At 43.5% G+C, this 19,760-nt stretch overlaps 1 protein-coding gene across 1 annotated transcript; it reads left to right on the forward strand.

The window, feature by feature from the left end:
• Positions 1-717: 717 nt before the first annotated feature.
• On the forward strand, positions 718-7,678 carry LOC311351796 (retinoic acid receptor beta-like; the record flags this gene model as incomplete). The annotated part of the gene is made up of 10 exons (XM_084471934.1): positions 718-877; positions 3,000-3,044; positions 3,419-3,573; positions 3,891-4,032; positions 5,142-5,308; positions 5,561-5,737; positions 6,170-6,374; positions 6,489-6,647; positions 6,963-7,236; positions 7,369-7,678. 10 exons carry the CDS (start codon positions 718-720, stop codon positions 7,676-7,678), a joined length of 1,794 nt encoding a protein of 597 aa, XP_084328060.1.
• Between the last annotated feature and the right edge of the window lie 12,082 nt (positions 7,679-19,760).

Raw genomic sequence — 19,760 nt, forward strand, 5'->3', positions numbered from 1 at the left:
AATCGATCTAGAAACTATTATTATCTCTACCATTGCCATTGTCAATATGCAATGGGAAATGTATATTCCCAAACACCAAACTCAGATTAAATAAAATATGTAAATTGTAAATGTTTGATTTGATTTGAAATGTTTTGTGTATGATGGCGCATGAAACTCGTTTTATTATTTATCAGTCTGAAAGTTGCATTTGCCATGACTTCTTGGCGAGGGGACACTAGCACTCGGTGACGTCAGAGCTCGCTGGGTCATGTGAAGGTTAGCAGCGCAGCGGAGGAGGTTCATAGAAAGTTCACTTGCATTTGATTCTGTCCGTCGGTGTGACATAACTTGGAGATAACGAGAACCCTGCCGTCTAACCCAAAACTCGTATATTTTTCTTTAAGGAAGAGATAGGGACAACGTTTGCTGCACCGTTGTTTGACAAAATTAAATTAGATTATTGTCCGCAGCCCGACCAGTCTTCTGGATTTGCAGGAGGATAACGACATATTTTCCGTCGCACGCTATGATTGGAGATCACTTCTTACGAAAAAACCACAGCGTATTTGTATTAATCTAAATCGAAATACAAGGGACAAAATACAATTTCTTGGATACCTCTACAGCTTTTATCCTCAATGTTGCGATTAAACCATTTTGTTGCGATTTTGACATAGCTTCTTTGTCAATACAGTTTCTTCTCGTAGAGAAAATTGAAAAATAGCACTTGATATAATGTTTGACTATATGGATTTTCTGGCTGTTGGCCCGGGAGAAAATCTGGATTTTTATACGAGTCCGTGTTTTCTTCCGAATGAGGAGCAGTCTTTTGCAACTTGCTTCGTTGATTTCACGGGGCCTGACTGGCAAGTGCATCGGACTTGTTCCACGGAATGTAAGTTAAATAACCAGGCTTACTACAAATATATTTGATATCATTGACATATATATTTCCCTTTAGGCCTATTATTCCATTATTATTATTATTATTATTGTTTTTTTTTATCACATCTTGTATTATTATTATTATTATTATTATTGTTGTGGAAGTAGCGGTTGTGTGGTTGTGGTTAGTGTATTGTTGTTATTGCTATTTTTTTTTTTTTAATTATTGTTGTTATTCTTGGTGCCGTTCCTTTTATTTTAGGTCAACTACATGCAGTCTGATAGTTGTGTTAAACTTGGTGTAGGCCTATTGATAAACTGATGATGAATGGGGGTTCGTTCAGTTCAAAAGAGACTGTCAGTGTATTCACACACTGAGTTCACCAGGCGGTCACCAACCCAAGGGGCCAGACAACATCTAGACTTCTGTAGCCCCCCCCCCCCCCCCTCCCCCCCCCCCTCCTCTCTCGTTCTTCCCTTCGCTCTCTCCCCCTACCTCATAATATCTGTCTTGCTCCCATTCTTTTTCTCACTCTCTCCCTTCTGCCCCTCCCAGTCTAGGTCACTCGCTCCCTCTCCGTTTATATCACCTTCATATTAGTCTCTGTCCCTCTCTAATCTCTATCTAAATCCCCCTCAGCCTATGACACAAGTCTCTTTATTCTTCTTTCTCCCTTTTAACACGTGTAAACTTTTCAAGCTAAAGTATTTTTGTATACTTCTAAACAGGATTTACTTCCTGCAAACACGTATTCAGTCAATCCTAACTCCTTATTGAATGTCAGTACATATGTTGTCTTCTTATATTAAAAACAGATTTACAATAAGGTATGTCACTATTAATGTCATTGAAATAGTTTTTTAATCACACTCCACCCAACAGCCACACACAGACCACTCCTTTTCTCGCTCTCTTCACTCTTTTTCAGTATTTCTCTCACTCAGGTCTCTGTCTGGCTCTCATTCACACTCGTCATCATCTGTCATGTGGGCTTGTGGCATGCATCTGCATTGTTTTCCTCTGTGAGAGAGAACTCAGGGGCCGACCTGCTTTGGCCCTGTGATGCCAGGTTCAACCAGGGGCCACGGGTTCAAGGGGAGAGAGAGAGAGAGAGAGAGAGAGAGAGAGAGAGAGAGAGAGAGAGAGAGAGAGAGAGAGAGAGAGAGAGAGAGAGAGAGAGAGAGAGAGAGAGAGAGAGAGAGAGAGAGAGAGAGAGAGGAGTCATTTTTTTGTCCCTCTATGAAAAGCCCTTTCTTGGTCCTTGTGTCGGACACACTGAAGCCCTAAAATGGAACGAGGGGTCCCCCATTTATTTCCACGTAATACACCCCCTACTTCCATGCAGTGCATGGTTCAAGGCATCTTTTATTTGTGTTCAAAGTCCTGCTTAGATGGTGGGGGAACAGAAATCACACAGTGAATGTTTCATGTCAACAGGTTAAGTCTATCACTAGTTATTCTAGGGTAGGCCATTTGTTTTAGAATACATACTTTTTGAACATTCTGCAGCATCAGACAATGGAAGGCTGTGATAAGACCATCCTATCCTTTCCTTCGGAAAACTGAATGAGTGGCTCATTATTGGAAGGCCTGCCTTCTCCACTCTATGAAAACACCCTGAATGCATTATTCTGGCTATAGGGTTAACAAATGTGACTTAACCTTAACCGTGGTAAACGTTGGAACAGTTTATTGTGAGTCTTCCACAAGGCTGGGGGACCTATTGCTAAAGCTAGCAAGTCATGTGTTTTGGGGGAGTGGCTTTGGAGGGAGGCCTACAGGGAGGGGTGGGATTTTGTGGGTTGGATATACAAAATATTTCAAGCTTGCTCTTGCCTACCCTACCTTTAAGGAATTAGTAAAAAGCCATATAAAATCATAAATTTTGAGCTGTTGGATTCTAGGTGATTGAAACAATAAATATTGTACCACAAGGTACCACACTTCTATATATAAAATATTATTAGGTAAGACATCAAATAATAAAGTACAATTGTGCTACTCAATTGTTCCAGTGTAATTTGGATGTTTTGTTGATGTGAAATATGTAAATCTCCTGCAATTACATTGAACCTCTTGCAGAGACCTGTGGTTTAAAAACTCTCTTTCTCTCCTCTCTTTCTTTCTGCAGATTCTCTCAGTCAGTCTTATGAAGAGAAGGAGAGCTCGTACCATGGTATAGTTATGTTCCCTTTGCACAATCAAATTAAGTAATATTTAATTATTTATTTATATTCCTTGTATCCTTTTCTATTATTTTGTAAATTAAGTAGGCCTATGTTCATGTTTTCTTGTAATTTATTGAAAATGTCAATATAAATGTAATCTGACAATGATGAATATTATTATAAATCATAGGATAACAATAATAATAATTGTTGTTATATTTCTTCCTATTTTTATTAATCAAAAATAATAGTATTATATTAATCATAATTAACTATTTATTATTTATAATTATAATTCTCCTTAATCATTTGTGAACATCATTTATCTTTATTATTCCTAATTATCATCGGTCGTTATTAAAGTGAGTCCACTGTGCAGCAGGTGAGAGCCAGAGCTCCAGCTCCAGCTCGGAGGACGTGGTCACTAGCCCCGCCTCTCCTCTGGCCCCGCCCCCTCGCACCTACAAGCCCTGCTTCGTGTGCCAGGACACGTCATCGGGCTACCACTACGGAGTCAGCGCCTGTGAGGGCTGCAAGGTGAGGAGTCAATACGGAAATTTTATGTTTATCTTGATATCAGGATGGTCAGGGCCGGACAGTTTATTCCGTATGGCAGGGTTTTCCACTCTCAGCCAAAAGATTCAAAATGCAAGTTTTATTTCATTGCTTGATTTAACATGTTATGTTAGTGGTGTGCTCGGGAAATGATTTAGGGGCCCTTGGCATGAGTAGCACGAAGTGCTGATCAGAAGTTGCTTAAAATGGAAAAGGCAAAAATGTAAATAATGTCACTGAGAAATAACCAAGAGCTGCATCATGAATACAAACTGAACCTTATCACTGTGACAACGCAGGGCTTCTTTCGACGTAGCGTCCAGAAGAACATGGCATACAAGTGTCACAAGGACAGGAAGTGTACGGTGAACAAGATCACCAGGAACCGCTGTCAGTACTGTCGGCTGCACAAGTGCTTCGCTGTGGGCATGTCAAGGGAATGTAAGTGACCATACCCCAACACACTATATCTTTCACACTCAATCAATCAAGCTAACTCAATCAATCAGACTAAATTAATCAAACAAACCAGACTAAATCAATCGAACAAACTTAATCAAGGCAGAGCGCGTCCATTGCCGGGTGTCACGCACACAAGCAAACGCATGCACACACACTCTCACAGATTTCATCGTTCAGGACTTGATTGGATCATGGAGACTTTTTTCAGCCACGCGTGTAAGCCCGTTGCAGTCTTTATAGAGTGCATACATGACAGATTAATTTTCCCCAGCTATAGAGTAAGTTATGTACGAATGTGTATGTACATTTTTGAATAGTTGCATAATGATGACCATCTGACAGGGGGAACTTACCTTCTATGGTGTGTGAGAGGGAGGGTGAAACGTAACATGATGTGAGTGCAGTGAAGCATAGTAAGTGCCTCCACTAGGCAGCTTTACACTGGAGCCATCATATTCTGCTCCGCATCGCCACAAAGCTCAGTTGACCCAGATGGACGCAATGAAGGATGAACACAAAAAACATATTTTAGGGGTGTGTGTGTGTGTGTGTGTGTGTGTGTGTGTGTGTGTGTGTGTGTGTGTGTGTGTGTGTGTGTGTGTGTGTGTGTGTGTGTGTGTGTGTGTGTGTGTGTGTGTGTGTGTGTGTGTGTGTGTGTGTGTGTGTGTGGGGGGGGGGGGGGGGGGCTACACCACAGCTCTTTAATAGCAATCAGACAGATCAGATAACACACATCTGTCAAATGCATGTAGCGTGGATTATCTCTAACTAGACCGCTGCGGCTTCTGCTGTTGTTACTCCGATTGGTCTAGAATCGAGTGAGGTTTTTGCTAGCCGGGATTTACACAGCACTCGTATGTAGGGCAGCTAGACTGGGGGGAGAGAGGGAGGAGGAAAGAAGGGGATGAGAGGAGGTGGGGTGGAGGGGAGGTGCGGGGGAGAGATTATTTTACAAATATACAAAAATAAAGTATGTCCTTTAAACACACGTGTTTCCTCCCATGGACCCTTGTTTGTTTTTCACGCCACGTCATTTGAACTATACTCCTGTTTCTAATCTCCCTTCTTCCTCCCTGTCCTCCTCCCAGCGGTGAGGAACGACCGCAACAAGAAGAAGGAGCGCACGGCGGCTGTGAAGATGGCCGTGCTGGAGACCTACGAGCTGAGCGCCGAGCTGGGCCTGGTGGTGGAGAAGATCTGCCGGGCCCACAGGGACACCTTCCCCGCCCTCTGCCAGCTGGGCAAGTACACCATGGTAGGTCAGCCACACAGTGATCCCTCAGGCCGCTAACGGTAAGCCCCGTGGTCACCACAATTGATCATCAGGGATCAATTGTACGCACAGTACAGTTGGAGTTTTGTTGTTCTAAATGTTTTATTTTGTTCTTTTAATGTTCTGTGTAGTACTCTCGGTAGTCCTCCGTGGATATTTGTGGGTAATTTGATTACGTTGTTCAACCACCAGTCTCTCCCATCGACCCCCCTCCACCCCCCTCTCCTACTGTAGCATTCAAGTTCCGACCACAGGGTCCGGCTGGACCTGGGGCTCTGGGATAAGTTCAGCGAACTGGCCACCAAGTGCATCATTAAGGTGGTGGAGTTCGCCAAGCGAGTGCCAGGCTTCACAGGCCTGACCATGGCTGACCAGATCACTCTGCTGAAAACTGCCTGCCTTGACATCCTGGTGAGTAGGAAGCAGGAATTGGACTAAATGTCACTTGGAAGATAAGATGTACTTTATTCAGCCCGGGAGATGTGAGAAACAATTATATCAATCAATTGCGGGGATTGATCCACAGAATCAGAAAGGCCAAGTTAATGTATATGTAACAATTAAGTGCGTCTAGTGGTTAGGGTGTTTGACTCCCAGTCGAAAGGTTCTGGGTTCAAACCCTAATTTCCACAAGCCTCACTGCAGCCATCTTTGAACAAAAAGCCTACCTGCTCTTTAATGATATGTATGTAAAATAACATTACCCTGTAAGGCACTTTAGGTAAAAGTGTCTGCTAAATTAGTAAATAATTCACCATATACAAAGCAGTGCATTGATCACAAACAACCAGACCTTTTATAATTTCTTCCACACCAAACACACATCATTGTCTCCTTATTTAGATCTTGAGGATCTGCACCCGCTACACTCCAGACCAGGACACCATGACCTTCTCCGACGGACTCACCCTCACCCGGACCCAGGTCCACAACGCTGGCTTCGGTCCGCTCACCGACCAGGTGTTCACGTTTGCCGGCCAGCTGCTGCCCCTGGAGATGGACGAGACGGAGAGCGGGCTCCTCAGCGCCATCTGTCTGGTCTCCGGAGGTACTTCAGTTTCAGAGTGACCTCAAAGTGTTGATGTTGTGTGACTCACGAACAGACCTGTATTAGAACCATGCGGTCTGTCCAACCATTCATTTCGTCCTACGTCCTACACAGACCGCCAAGACCTGGAGGAGCCCTCCAAGGTGGAGGTGCTGCAGGAGCCCCTTCTGGAGGCCCTGAAGGTCTATTCCCGCCAGCGCCGGCCCAGCATGCCCTTGGTGTTCCCCAAGGCCCTCATGAAGATCGCAGATCTGCGTTGCATCAGTGCCAAAGGTAACCCTAACCCTGCAGGCTAGCAAAGAGGCCTTGTGACCTCTTGGCCATATTGGTGATTTGGGTGGGGAAACCAGGGGGGCATTGAATTCAGAACTCAGCATAATGCAATGAGTTGTCATGATTTCCAATGGTTCTAGAAGGTCTATAGGCTTAGATTAACCAATGGCCTTAAGATTCTAAATAAAGGATGTGCATAAAGGATATTTGTCTATTGTCTAAGTCAAGTCAATATAACGGATTGAATGGTTTGAGTAAAAAATGGAGAAGGAAGCTGAATGTATTGTTCATGATAAGCGTAACATGTGACAACAGGTGCCGAGCGTGTAGTCACATTGAAGACGGAGATCCCCATCTCAATGCCCCCGCTGATCCAGGAGATGTTGGAGGACCTGAAGGACCTGGAGAAGCCCAAGAGGAAATCCTCCTCTGGAGAGGGGATCCCCAAGGGGAAACCTTCTGGAGAGGAGTACCCCAAGGGGAACCCTTCTAGAGAGGAGTACCCCAAGGGGAACTCTTCTGGAGAGGAGTACCCCAAGAGGAACCTGTCTGGAGAGGGGAACCCCAAGGGGAAACCTTCTGGAGAGGAGTACCCCAAGGGGAACCCTTCTAGAGAGGAGTACCCCAAGGGGAACTCTTCTGGAGAGGAGTACCCCAAGAGGAACCTGTCTGGAGCAGAGTACCCCAAGAGGAACCTGTCTGGAGCAGAGTACCCCAAGAGGAACCTGTCTGGAGAGGAGTACCCCAAGAGGAACCTGTCTGGAGAGGAGTACCCCAAGAGGAACCTGTCTGGAGCAGAGTACCCCAAGGGGAACTCTTCTGGAGAGGAGTACCCCAAGAGGAACCTGTCTGGAGCAGAGTACCCCAAGAGGAACCTGTCTGGAGAGGAGTACCCCAAGAGGAACCTGTCTGGAGAGGAGTACCCCAAGAGGAACCTGTCTGGAGCGGAGAACCGAGTGCCGCATATCGGCTCTGTCCCACAGCCCATGTCTTTCTTCACTCAATTTCTAGACTCAGGCTTCTATGTCTGAAGGCAGCGTACTACTAACAGCAGCCGTGGCTGGCATACACTCTTGGAGAGCCCTGGAGAATAATGTACTATGGGCCCATGCAAATGCCTGCCCCCTCCTCCACAAATTTTTCCCTCCCCTTGCCTGCTGTGATTGAATTTAACTCATTTTAATATGTAATATGTGGGATGGCAATATACAGGCTCAATATAAGTTCAAAGCTCCACTTTGCGGCAGGGTGTTTAAACGTATAACCTCAGACATATTAAAGCTGAGCAAAAAGTAGTCAACACATAAGGAGCTTTCAGCAAAGCGAAGGGCGCTAGGTTGGAAATCGGAATGAAGCCAGCCAACAACAGAGTTCTTTAATTCTTTAAGCTTGTATTTCAGTTTAGAAACAAAGAACGCTGACGGTCTTTAGATCACGTTAGTTCTAGAACTTGAAACAAACCGGGGCTGTGTGCTACGCCGAGGCTAGCTCCAGCGCAAGGTTAGATGCTCAACTCTATAGGATAACATTGGTAGGCTGAGGCTGAAAGCTCATCATGGGTAGGTTCCTTAAGGGCGTGTCATATGATTTGATGTCATGTTATGAGGGGATATATATTCTCAGACATATCTGCCCTTCATCAGATTACCACTACAATAATCAACAACATTGACCCTGAGGGGCCTACGGGTGTTGGGGTCATTTTTCTAGGTTGGAAAATCCAGTGAGGATTAGAGACAAGAAGAGGAAAGACGGTCGTCTTTTGAACAGTGAAAAACCGTCAGCCAGTGGCAGCCCATGATTGTATAGTTTGTGTTCTACATTATATATATCACAATTCCCTTCTTACCTCATTGAATAACCATACCTCGATTATTAGGATTTATTACATTTTATTAAGTATGTTAGAGGAACCATGAACAAACAGATGTTTCTGATTTGTTGTTGATTTTGATTCTTCTGGCTATAGAATTCTGTAAGATCAGAAACAGAGTCCAACTGGTAGTTGGGTTATGGTGTCAAACAAGAAAATTGTTTGTGTGAAGAGTCTAGCAGATATCAGTTTGTTATCAGTTTGTTTTGTTTGTACAAAAGGGAAATTAAATATGGAAAACCTTGAAAGTTATACATGCACTGATAAAAGTGATTTCACACAGCTAATGTTTATAATATGTGAATTTAAAAAGAACACACTGGACTAACAAAAAGTTATAACTGTATTTTGATGGGTACATTAAAGTTGTTTACATGAAATGGGTTGGATAGGTGGATAGTTCCTTCAAGTCAAGGAACTCAGTAAAAGTTTTCTTAGGTGGTCAAGACTGGAGACTGGAAAAGTTTATTTTGCCGTTAAGATTTGAGATCAGAGGAATACGTGGAGACATGTTTACAAATGTTTTGCACTTCACTTTCTAAAGACTTGACACATGAAGATACCACATAACTGAAGTTATTAATGTCTTTCCAAATCTAACATGTCTGTTTCCAACGTCTATGATTACATGTTATATCTTATAACATATTGTATCAAATTACATTTTATATCATAATACATGTTTCCATCTATGATTTAGTTCAAATAAATAAAGTTTTATAACATTTAGGATTATGTATTTATGATAACATATTGGCAATTCAATTCAATTGAAATCAGTTTGCTCAAGCATCAACCAAAGTGACATGGTCTTTACTGCTCTCCTAGAGCATGACAGGAACTATAGTTCAGCTCATTATGCAGTGCTTTCCTTTCGATGATGTGTTCTGACTGAGAATGAAGATACATACATGGTCGTGACCACATGCCACACACGTGAAGACATTTTCTCACGTCAAAAACAATGCTGATATGCTCACATCCGGGCAACAACAACTTTCTATGCTAATTTTGGTTATAAAGAGTTGAGTGAAAAAAAGAAAACTTTTAAAAGAAAACAATTCAATTTTAAGACAGACTTAAAATTACAAAATAGCCACACAAAATATATGTTTCGTAAATATCAATATATATGTTCCCGTACAGTACACAGGAATATAGGCCTACATTTTGCATTGTTGCCAATGATAGAAACTGCTAGTTCATAGTTTTTCAAAGTTCATAGTTCATAGTTCATAGTTCATAGTTTTTCAAAGTAATGTATTAATTAGGACTGAGGGCGCCTGGTAGGGTCTCCCATGGCAGAGTGGTCTCAGGTGAGGGGCCAGACTAAGAATGGTTCACAAAGACCCCATGAACAAACGGAATAGAGGAGGAGAGACCCTGCCCGGAGGAAGCCCGGGGCCCCTGTCTGAAGCCAGGCCCAAGCGACAGAAGCTGGCTCTGGGGACGTGGAACGTCACCTCACTGTGGGGAAAGGAACCGGAGCTTGTGAGGGAGGTGGAGTGCTACCAGTTAGATCTGGTGGGGCTTACCTCTACGCACAGTCTCAGCTCTGGTACCGTACTCCTTGATAGGGGTTGGACTCTATTCTTCTCCAGAGTTGCCCAGGACGTGAGGCGCCGGGCGGGTGGACGAGAGGGTCGCCTCCCTATGCCTAAGGGTGGTGGGGGGGAAAACTCTGACTGTTGTTTGTGTGTATGCGCCAAACAGCAGTTCAGAGTACTCTGCCTTCTTGGAGACCCTGAATGGAGTCCTGTATGGGGCTCCGGTAGGGGACTCCGTAGTTCTGCTGGGAGACTTCAACGCCCACATGGGCAACGATGGAGACACCTGGAGAGGCGTGGTGGGGAGGAACGGCCTCCCTGATTTAAACCAGAGTGGTCGTTTGTTACTGGACTTCTGTGCTAGTCATGAGTTCCCTAGGCCGAACATCGATGATCGATTTTGTGATCGTGTCAGCTGATCTGAGGCCTTATGTTTTGGACACTCGGGTGAAGAGAGGGGCAGAACTGTCAACTGACCACCATCTGGTGGTGAGTTGGATCAGGGAATGGGGGAAGATTCTGGACAGACCTGGTAAGCCCAAACGGGTAGTGCGGGTGAATTGGGAACGTCTGGAGGAGGCCCCCGTCCTAGAGATCTTCAACTCACACCTCCGGCTGAGCTTTTCTAGCATTCCTGTGGAGGTTGGGGGCATTGGAGTGGGAGGTGTTCAAGGCCTCCATTGCTGAAGCTGCGGTGGTGAGCTGTGGCCTCGGACACCGTGGTGGACACCGGTGGTCAGGGAAGCCGTCCGACTGAAGAAGGAGGCCTTCCAGGGTATGTTATCCTGGAGGACTCCTGACGCAGTTGCAGGGTACTGGAGGGCTCAAAGGGCTGCAGCCGCTGCCGTGTCGGAGGCTAAGCAGCGGGTGTGGGAGAAGTTCGGAGAGGACATGGAGAAGGACTTTTGGTCGGCACCAAAGTGTTTCTGGAAGACCATCCGACACCTCAGAAGGGGGAAACGGGGAAACATCCAAGCTGTGTACAGTGACTGGGACTCTGTTGATCTCGACTGAGGAGGTAGTTGAACGTTGGAAGGAACACTTTGAGGAACTCCTGAATCTGACTATCACGCCCGCTATGATGGAGGCAGAGCTCGAGGTTGATGGTGGTTTGTCGTCAATTTCCCTGGTGGAGGTCACTGAGGTAGTTAAACATCTCCGCAGTGGCAAAGCCCCAGGGATTGATGAGATCCAGCCAGAAATGCTAAAAGCTCTGGGTGTTGAGGGGCTGTCATGGTTGACACGCCTATTCAACATTGCGTGGGAGTCTGGTACAGTGCCAAAGGAGTGGTAAACCGGGGTGGTGGTTCCCCTGTTCAAAAAGGGGGACCAGAGAGTGTGTGCCAATTACCGGGGTATCACACTTGTCAGCCTCCCTGGGAAAGTCTACTCTAAGGTGCTGGAAAGGAGGGTTTGGCCGATTATCGAAGAGGAACAATGCGGTTTCCGCTCTGGACGTGGAACTACGGACCAGCTCTTCACTCTCGCAAGGATCCTGGAGGGGGCCTAGGAGTATGCCCATCCGGTCTACATGTGTTTTGTGGATTTGGAGAAGGCATATGACCAGGTCCCCCGGGAGAAACTGTGGAGGTGCTGCGGGAGTATGGGGTAAGGGGGTCACTCCTCAGGGCCATCCAATCTCTGTACTCCCAAAGCAAGAGCTGTGTCCGTGTTCTCGGCAGCCAGTCAGTTCCGTTCCCGGTGGGTGTTGGCCTCCGCCAGGGCTGCACTTTGTCACCAATCCTGTTTGTGATATTCATGGACAGGATATCGAAGCATAGTCGAAAATGGTGGGGAGGGGTTGCAGTTCGGTGATCTGAGGATCTCAACACTGCTCTTTGCAGATGATGTGGTCCTGATGGCATCATCGGCCTGTGACCTTCAGCACTCACTAGATCGGCTGGCAGCCGAGAGTGAAGCGGCTGGGATGAGGATCAGCACAACTAAATCTCGGGGTCTTGTTCGCGAGTGAGGGTACGATGGAGTGTGAGATTGGCCGGAGAATCAGAGCAGCGGGGGCGGTATTGCGTTCGGTTTACCGCACTGTTGTGATGAAAAGAGAGCTGAGCCGCAAGGCAAAGCTCTCGATCTACCAGTCGACCGTTCGTTCCTACGAGATCATGGATACAAGCGGCCAAGATGAGTTTTCTCAGGAGGGTGGCTGGCTTCTCCCTTAGGGATAGGGTGAGAATTTCAGTCATCCAGGAGGAACTCGGATTAGAGCCGCTGCTCCTCTGCTTAGAAAGGAGTCAGTTGAGGTGGTTCGGGCATCTGGTGAGAATGCCCACTGGACACCTCCCTTTGGAGGCATGACCAGTGGGGAGGAGACCCCGGGGAAGACCCAGGACTAGGTGGAGAGATTATATCTCAACACTGGCCTGGGAACGCCTCGAGATCCCCCCGTCAGAGCTGGTCAATGTGGCCCAGGAAAGGGAAGTCTGGGGCCCCCTACTTAAGCTGCTGCCCCCGCGACCCGACCCGATAAGCGGATGAGGATGAGGATGTATTAATTAACCACCATCATACTTTTGAATACATTTCTCAAACTAAAACATAGATCTAATACTCAAGAAGCAGAAGCCAGTGATCAAACCCAGCCTATACTCTGTGAACCTTAGAGTCCTCAACAGCCTTCAAGCCTGCTGGCTCTAGTTTCTGTGGCGGAGTGCTCCAGCTCAGGTGGAGGACATCTGAGTAGAGGAACAGAAACAACATGTATTATTCTAAAATCTTCATCAATAGCAAAGAGACCTTTAAAGTATGTATGGTAACTGTTCATTATGAACATGACACAATCTGAATGTGGAAGTGAAATAACCAAATGCAAACTGCTGACTAGCGTACACCAACACACAGATAGTTATCTCCAAGTAACATTTGTGTTCCATGTTCACAGACAGCCTAAGCAAAGCAGAAATCAAAAATAATAAATCCTTGCATTTCGATTCACTCAAATGATAATTGCTTTCAAATGTGAGCAGTAAATTACAAAAACATGCTCATTAAGAGATGAATATTGTGGAATATTGATGTTGAGTAAATATATAAAGCAATAACATAGGTAAAAGTACAAGGGTATAGGTTTATGTAGTATAAGTGTTCAGGATCTGATTCTGTTATTCATAAATAACAAGGGTTTATCTCAAGGTGGATACCTTTCTGGGGGTTCTATATAGTGTTGAATGCAGCTTTAAGATAAATATGTGTGTAGTCTTACTTGAAGTATGATGTTGTCCTGAGAGTTTGGGTTTGTCAGATCCCAGCTGGACAGCATTGTTATCTTTGTTCTGCTCTGTTTTAGAGCTGTGCGAGCAACAACACAAGGACAAGGGAATATATGAATTATGTGGAGCAAATGATGAGCAAAAGCAATTAATTGCATGTTTAATCCGCTACTCACCTCTATTGCAGATGAATGGTTGCACATCTCCACAGTCGTGGTAATTTAATCCACCTGAAACCAATTTTGCGCATTCCTATTTAACGGAGGACGTGAAACCAGGCAGTATTGAGCAGTGCTCCAACTCATCGGGATGTTAACTGCAATGTATTTGTTGACGGGCCTAGCACCAGAGAAGGATACTCCTTTGATTGCAAAGAGGTGTGAGGTTGTTCAAGAAGGTTTTGTACAAAAAGGAAACTGATTTTAGTCATATTCTTTATTAAATTTAAAACTGAAAGTTAAGTGGAAACGACATCCAGCTGGATTTATTTTGATAAGTAGACCTGACTAACTCTAATTCATGTCCTCGAATGGATTGACTCATGATTGGACTTGAACTTGGTTATTATTGACAATATTTTTAATGGCTGCAGTAGAAAAGTTACATAGTGCATGTTTGAATGAGCTAGTGACATTCATTCTGAAAATAAATGACATTTATGTACACCATAACTTGCAGGCCTACCTGAAAGGACGAGCATCAGGAGCACCCGGGTATCCATAGGCCTACTTTGTTTTAGTGCAAAATAAAAACCAAAAAAATACCAATGACACTTTAATCAATCAACATGGTTAAATTTGCAATGCATAAATATACATGAGAATTGTTACAACCAAGCTACACGTTTTCGTTTCGGCCTCCTTAAGACCCCTGTGGGGAAGAGAGTCTGAGAGTCTGTCTATGCATATGATCTTTGTCAAATTGCATTTGTGTCATAGCTCAAGTTTGCAGAGCTACATTTCATTGTTTTCACGAATGCTATGTAGACCCAAATACAGACCTGAAAGCTCTTAATAACAATTCATACAACAATCAACAGAGATAATATAGAAGTTTCCTTCAAGAACCATTACGACTGCAAACCATGTTTAGCCATTTTGCCCCAAAAAAACAACAACAATGCGCTAGTCATCGCTAACAATGTGATCGATCTAATGATGGTCTTATTATTAGTATCACACACATCAACAATTGCTGAGACAACTATGCATTGAAAGGTAGGCCTACTTACATGAGTGAAACCAAAATTAGTCTGATAGATAATCCAGCCCACTACAAACACAAGGGATGCCTCTCCCATTACTTATTTACATCAATTTTAAAAACACAAAGTAACCAAAGGGGAGTAAACAAAGAAGACACGTAAAAGCTATTTGAGGAATCAGACTAACAAAAATGCTTAACAAGTTAATATAATATCAACGTTATCACCTCTCAGTTTTTGCCACTTGTATTGTATATATTATAGGAGGAAACCGCCAATAATAATTAGGCCTACATTTTATCATAACCTCTGTCATGGTCAGGCCAACCAATAGTTTAAGGTGTCTAGGTTAAATTGATTCAGCTTAAAATGTTCCTAATTTGTAACATTATTACTACTTTTCTCAGCCTAACTTGTAGGCCGCTTTGCATGAAAGCGTCAGCTAAATGACCAAATGTAAATGTAAATGTAATGCAGTGAATCCCAGGCTGATGTTGCTCTTAGAGATACAGCAGGACTTATTTGGATTTCAAATGTGTCTAGACATCTAAAACCATTGATGTCATACACATAGCCTTTTTCTCTTCAGTACAATTCAAACCAAACGTGTAAGGCAAATGTGTAGGGAAATTTGTCAGTCAAATGGGTAAGGAAAAAGAAATTGCGTCCCTGAAAGTACGTTCCTCCATCATGTCGGAGAACACGGTTAGAATGTACAGTTTCAATCATGTAGCATATTTACACTAGAATCTTTACATTTGAGACACTGAAGCTATAACGTTTACATGTTTTTTTTGCATTTAGAATAACATTGCTACTACTCATATTTTTACATACACATCTCTGTGTATCACCATACAGTTTTAATTAACTTTGGTGGTCGGGAATCTTCAGTAAGCCTATTACCTGACACTTTAGTACTGTTAATCTATAGTAGGCCTATCACCTGACACTTTAGTACTGTTAATCTATAGTAGGCCTATCACCTGACACTTTAGTACTGTTAATATTTAGTAGGCCTATCACCTGACACTTTAGTACTGTTAATCTTTAGTAGGCCTATCACCTGACACTTTAGTACTGTTAATCTTTAGTAGGCCTATCACCTGACACTTTAGTACTGTTAATATTTAGTAGGCCTATCACCTGACACTTTTGTACTGTTAATCTATAGTAGGCCTATCACCTGACACATTAGTACTGTTAATCTTTAGTAGGCCTATCACCTGACACTTTAGTACTGTTAATCTTTAGTAGGCCTATCACCTGACACTTTAGTACTGTTAATCTTTAGAAGGCCGATTACCTTTTTTACACTATTTTGTTGCCATCAATAAAGTTATGTTTCTGGTGTGCACTCCTGTGGGCATTAGAAAGTTTCCCATACTCATGAGAAAGTTTCCCATGCTCATGCTAACTACAGGTAAATACAGGTAACTACAATGTTTATTGGCAATTTCTGTTGTTGAGTGCAATGATCATGAGCATATTATTGCATATTATATACAACTGAAATGACTGTCCTGTAAATTCTGCCATTCTAAAAGCTTTATAGCCTATAGGCCTACCTTAAACAGCAATAAATAACCACAAACCTAAGCAATTAAATGATGAAAAAATATGAAATATTGTGTCGGAGATATCTGATATTTTGTGATGTTATCATATTTATATTTAAAGCGTTTTAAGAAAGTTTCCTTCCAGCAAACAATCGAGATGACCACACCACCTGCTGCCATAAACACCATTTTTTCTTTCTTCTTTTTTTCCAGTAGGCTAGGCCTATTGGTATTTTTTTGGTATTTGGTGGTATGGTATTTGGCGGTATTCAGTGTATGCAGTAATATCAACTTACCACAAGAAGCCGTCGTCTCACTCGAAATGATCAACAGACTCTCTGACGCCAGGGCCTAAACACCCCTTTTTGATTTGTATGATAACAAACAAAAACATATTTTATACATTTGAGATATGAATCAAAATATAATTGTTATTATTCATATTTCAAACGTTATTTGACTTTATTTCATACTTGTTTTTATGTTCCGTAACTTCTGTGAAATACAAATGCACGGCATTGATGGCATAGTACCACAAGAGGGCGCCTTTTCACTAGAGTTTTATATGCCACACAAGACACACTGGAGAATTTCACGTAGGCCTATAATAATATAATAATATAATATTATACTAGGCCTATTATTTCACCATAATATTCGAATGATTATAAGAGGAACACACAGCCCACGTCAACTGTCTACATTCCACAGAATGTTTTTCCCTGTGGTTACCTTGCCACTTCTATTCATGTATGACCTTTCTTTCTTGGCTTTGCTCCAGCTGTTGCGCATTTCTTTTGTCATACTCATAACCCCCCTCCCATACCGCCACCATGAGGGCGCGCTTCCTGGTCGCCAGGGCAATGGGACGGCGCCCATCAATAGGCTACCCTATTAACCAAGAGCACCTTTCATATCCCATGGGAGGGGGGCCAAGGTAAAGCACTCCTCACTCGCTCCTCATCGCCACTCAGTCTGGACACAAACCAAGCCAGGCGGTTCAAGTTTCCGATTCTTTGCATGGCATGAAAACAACACACCTATCGTATTCACTTTTTTTTTTTTGCTTTCATTTCACTCGGTTTCACAAAGTGCTTCAAAAGGCGTTGATGCGCTAGTCCAACGGGAGGAGGGCAATGCAAATGTTGTCTTTCATTTAAGCGAGGAAGTGGGCTTTGCGGAGCTCCAGGCATAAAGGAAACGGAAAGACAAACGAACAATACCGGCAACGCAGTGTAAACAATACACGATATGGGTTTTACCTATTGAAATGCATTCAGGCCAGAGATGCCTGTCACCGGAGATTTCTTTGATGGGCCTATTTGTTGACATCAATCATTCGAATAATAGTAATTTTCTTTCGAATTTTTTTTCTTTGATTATTAAGAGTAATGATTGCCATTATGGTGCCATTTAGCTTTTTCTTGCTGAAACATGCTTTGATGTTGTTAGCTGTAACAGCTGTTTGTCATACATGATATAGAAATAAATTCTGATGTACACAGTGGGCTCAAACTATTTCAGTATTTCAGATATAGCTGAATATTAGCTTGAATACCAAATACCAATCTCTTTGTATTTGTTATAATCAGTCTTTTGATCATCATATTATAAAAATGGAGATGACGAGAGAGCCATTGTGTGGTTTGAAGGATGTTCCAAAAGGCCTCATTCTTTCAGAATGTAAAATATTCTCACACAGGAAAAGATGGGCTAGCTCTACATCGTGCTGTTTACCGCTGTCTCACAGCCATCATATAGCAGAGCAGGTATAGCGACATGGGGATTGCCTTACCCTTAATGCATAAGTGTGTGCGAGTCACCTCTTTAAATCAGAGACAAGGGCTGAGATGAATGTTCCCCACAAGAGTAATTATATCTCCCCTTGTTTTGTACAGAGGACACACAAAGACTCCAGTTAGTCTAGGCACCCGGGTGATTAGACCTCTGAGAGCTGACAGCATCCAGAGGTTTGGGGCGTCAGGGTGAGTGACAGACACCGGGTGTGAGTTACACACACACACACACACACATACAGGACCGTATCCGATGTCCTCCCTCCCTTGAATGAAACAAGTGGGCTGAGTGGGACAAGTCAGAATAAGTCAGAACACTGCCGTCGACTGGGAACACCACCAAGCATTGCTTTTCTGAAGGCAGAGGGTGTTTGTACATCTCAGTTATCTCCTGGATGGAAATCCAGGAGATAACTAGTGGTTGGTTGCTCGCACTGCATGTGTTTTGGTTTCAGATGTACATTTCTGAAGTGGTGCTCCAAACATGCTAAAACCTTGTTGTGGACCTTGTTTAAATGTGTCCTTAGTGTCAGGGCATGTCTGACTAAACAGGAGGATTTTTGAATGCTTTGCATGGAAGGAGGAGATGTTTAATGTTGTTGTGGGAGAGATCCTGTGCTCAAGAGGGATTCAAACCAAAAAAGCGCTGGTTGGTCGCAAGTCTAGCTCTTGTCTGCTTGTAAGAAAGTGTTCAGGGGAAATGACACACACCTATGGAAGGGATGGAGGAGGAGAGGAAGGGAGAAAGGAGGTGAAAGGAGACCAGAGAGGAGGGAGGGAGAGTGGGGGCAAACCAGTCTCGCCCCGATGCGTACAGAAACCACGACATGATGACCGGAAGAGGGGGAGGGAGGAGAAGAGAGGAGAAGAGAAGAAAGAAGAGGGAGGAGAAGAGACGGATAAAGTCTATGGACATTGGAACAATTCAAAAAATCTGGAAGTTATTCCTGAGAGAGGGAGTGTTGGACAGCTCAGGAACAGTAGGAGTAACAGTAAAGAGGACCATTATGAAGTCCCTAACGCAGACTTCAGACATGTAATAACTCCTGACCCAAACCCCCCTGAATGTTTGACATGTTTGGCAACACGATGGTCATGACGTCAGGGAAACCGAACGGGACCTTCTCCAAGGAGGACATAAATGTAGAGTTTATCATAACCATATGGCCGGTTGCTATGGTGAGATTCCGAATAAAAATATCAGAAGTTTTAATGACAAGCGTTATTTATCTTTACGGAAAGGCTTCATTATGGTGGAGTTTTGAATTAATATAGATGTACATGGTTTTAAGGCAGTTCTGACTAAAATGAGCAAAATAGAACAAGATGATCAACCTCAGGGACATTTTCGATTTTAGACAATGAAAACAATGCTCTGATAATATCGTTTTTCTGAATAAATAGACAATCAATTCCTCGATGTGTTGGTGTTATTCATCTTGCTCAATGCATTTAATCGTACAATCATTTTCAAGAGATTAAATTATCAAAGGTGCAGGCTATAAACGCAGTCATTTTGACATGTATTAAGGTTCAGATGGATCTTTCAAGTGTCAGAGCAAGAGGCAGAGCAACTGGATACTGCATAATTAAATCGTCGATGGTGAAACTGCGCGTTATTCAAAACTGATTGAGTCAGTGAGTCACACTGTCACAGACGACCGACCACCTACTCCGGCAGCCCCTTAATCCCATCAACAGGGAGGGGTCTCCAACGTTTCCAGAAATGATGGGCGGGATATTTTTTTCACTGCAATGAGGTGCGACCCAACCAGAGTTTCCTCAAGAGACGCACCTGAGCCGCGTGCCAGAGCAGGAGGAGTACAGGCTATAAAAAGAGCCAAAGAGCAGCTATTGGAGCAGTTGATCGACTTCAGAGCGCGCAGCATCACTCCACCTGACACGGGACC

The sequence above is a fragment of the Micromesistius poutassou genome, assembly GCF_964030765.1.
Source record: "Micromesistius poutassou genome assembly, chromosome: 8".
Lineage (NCBI taxonomy): Eukaryota > Metazoa > Chordata > Actinopteri > Gadiformes > Gadidae > Micromesistius > Micromesistius poutassou.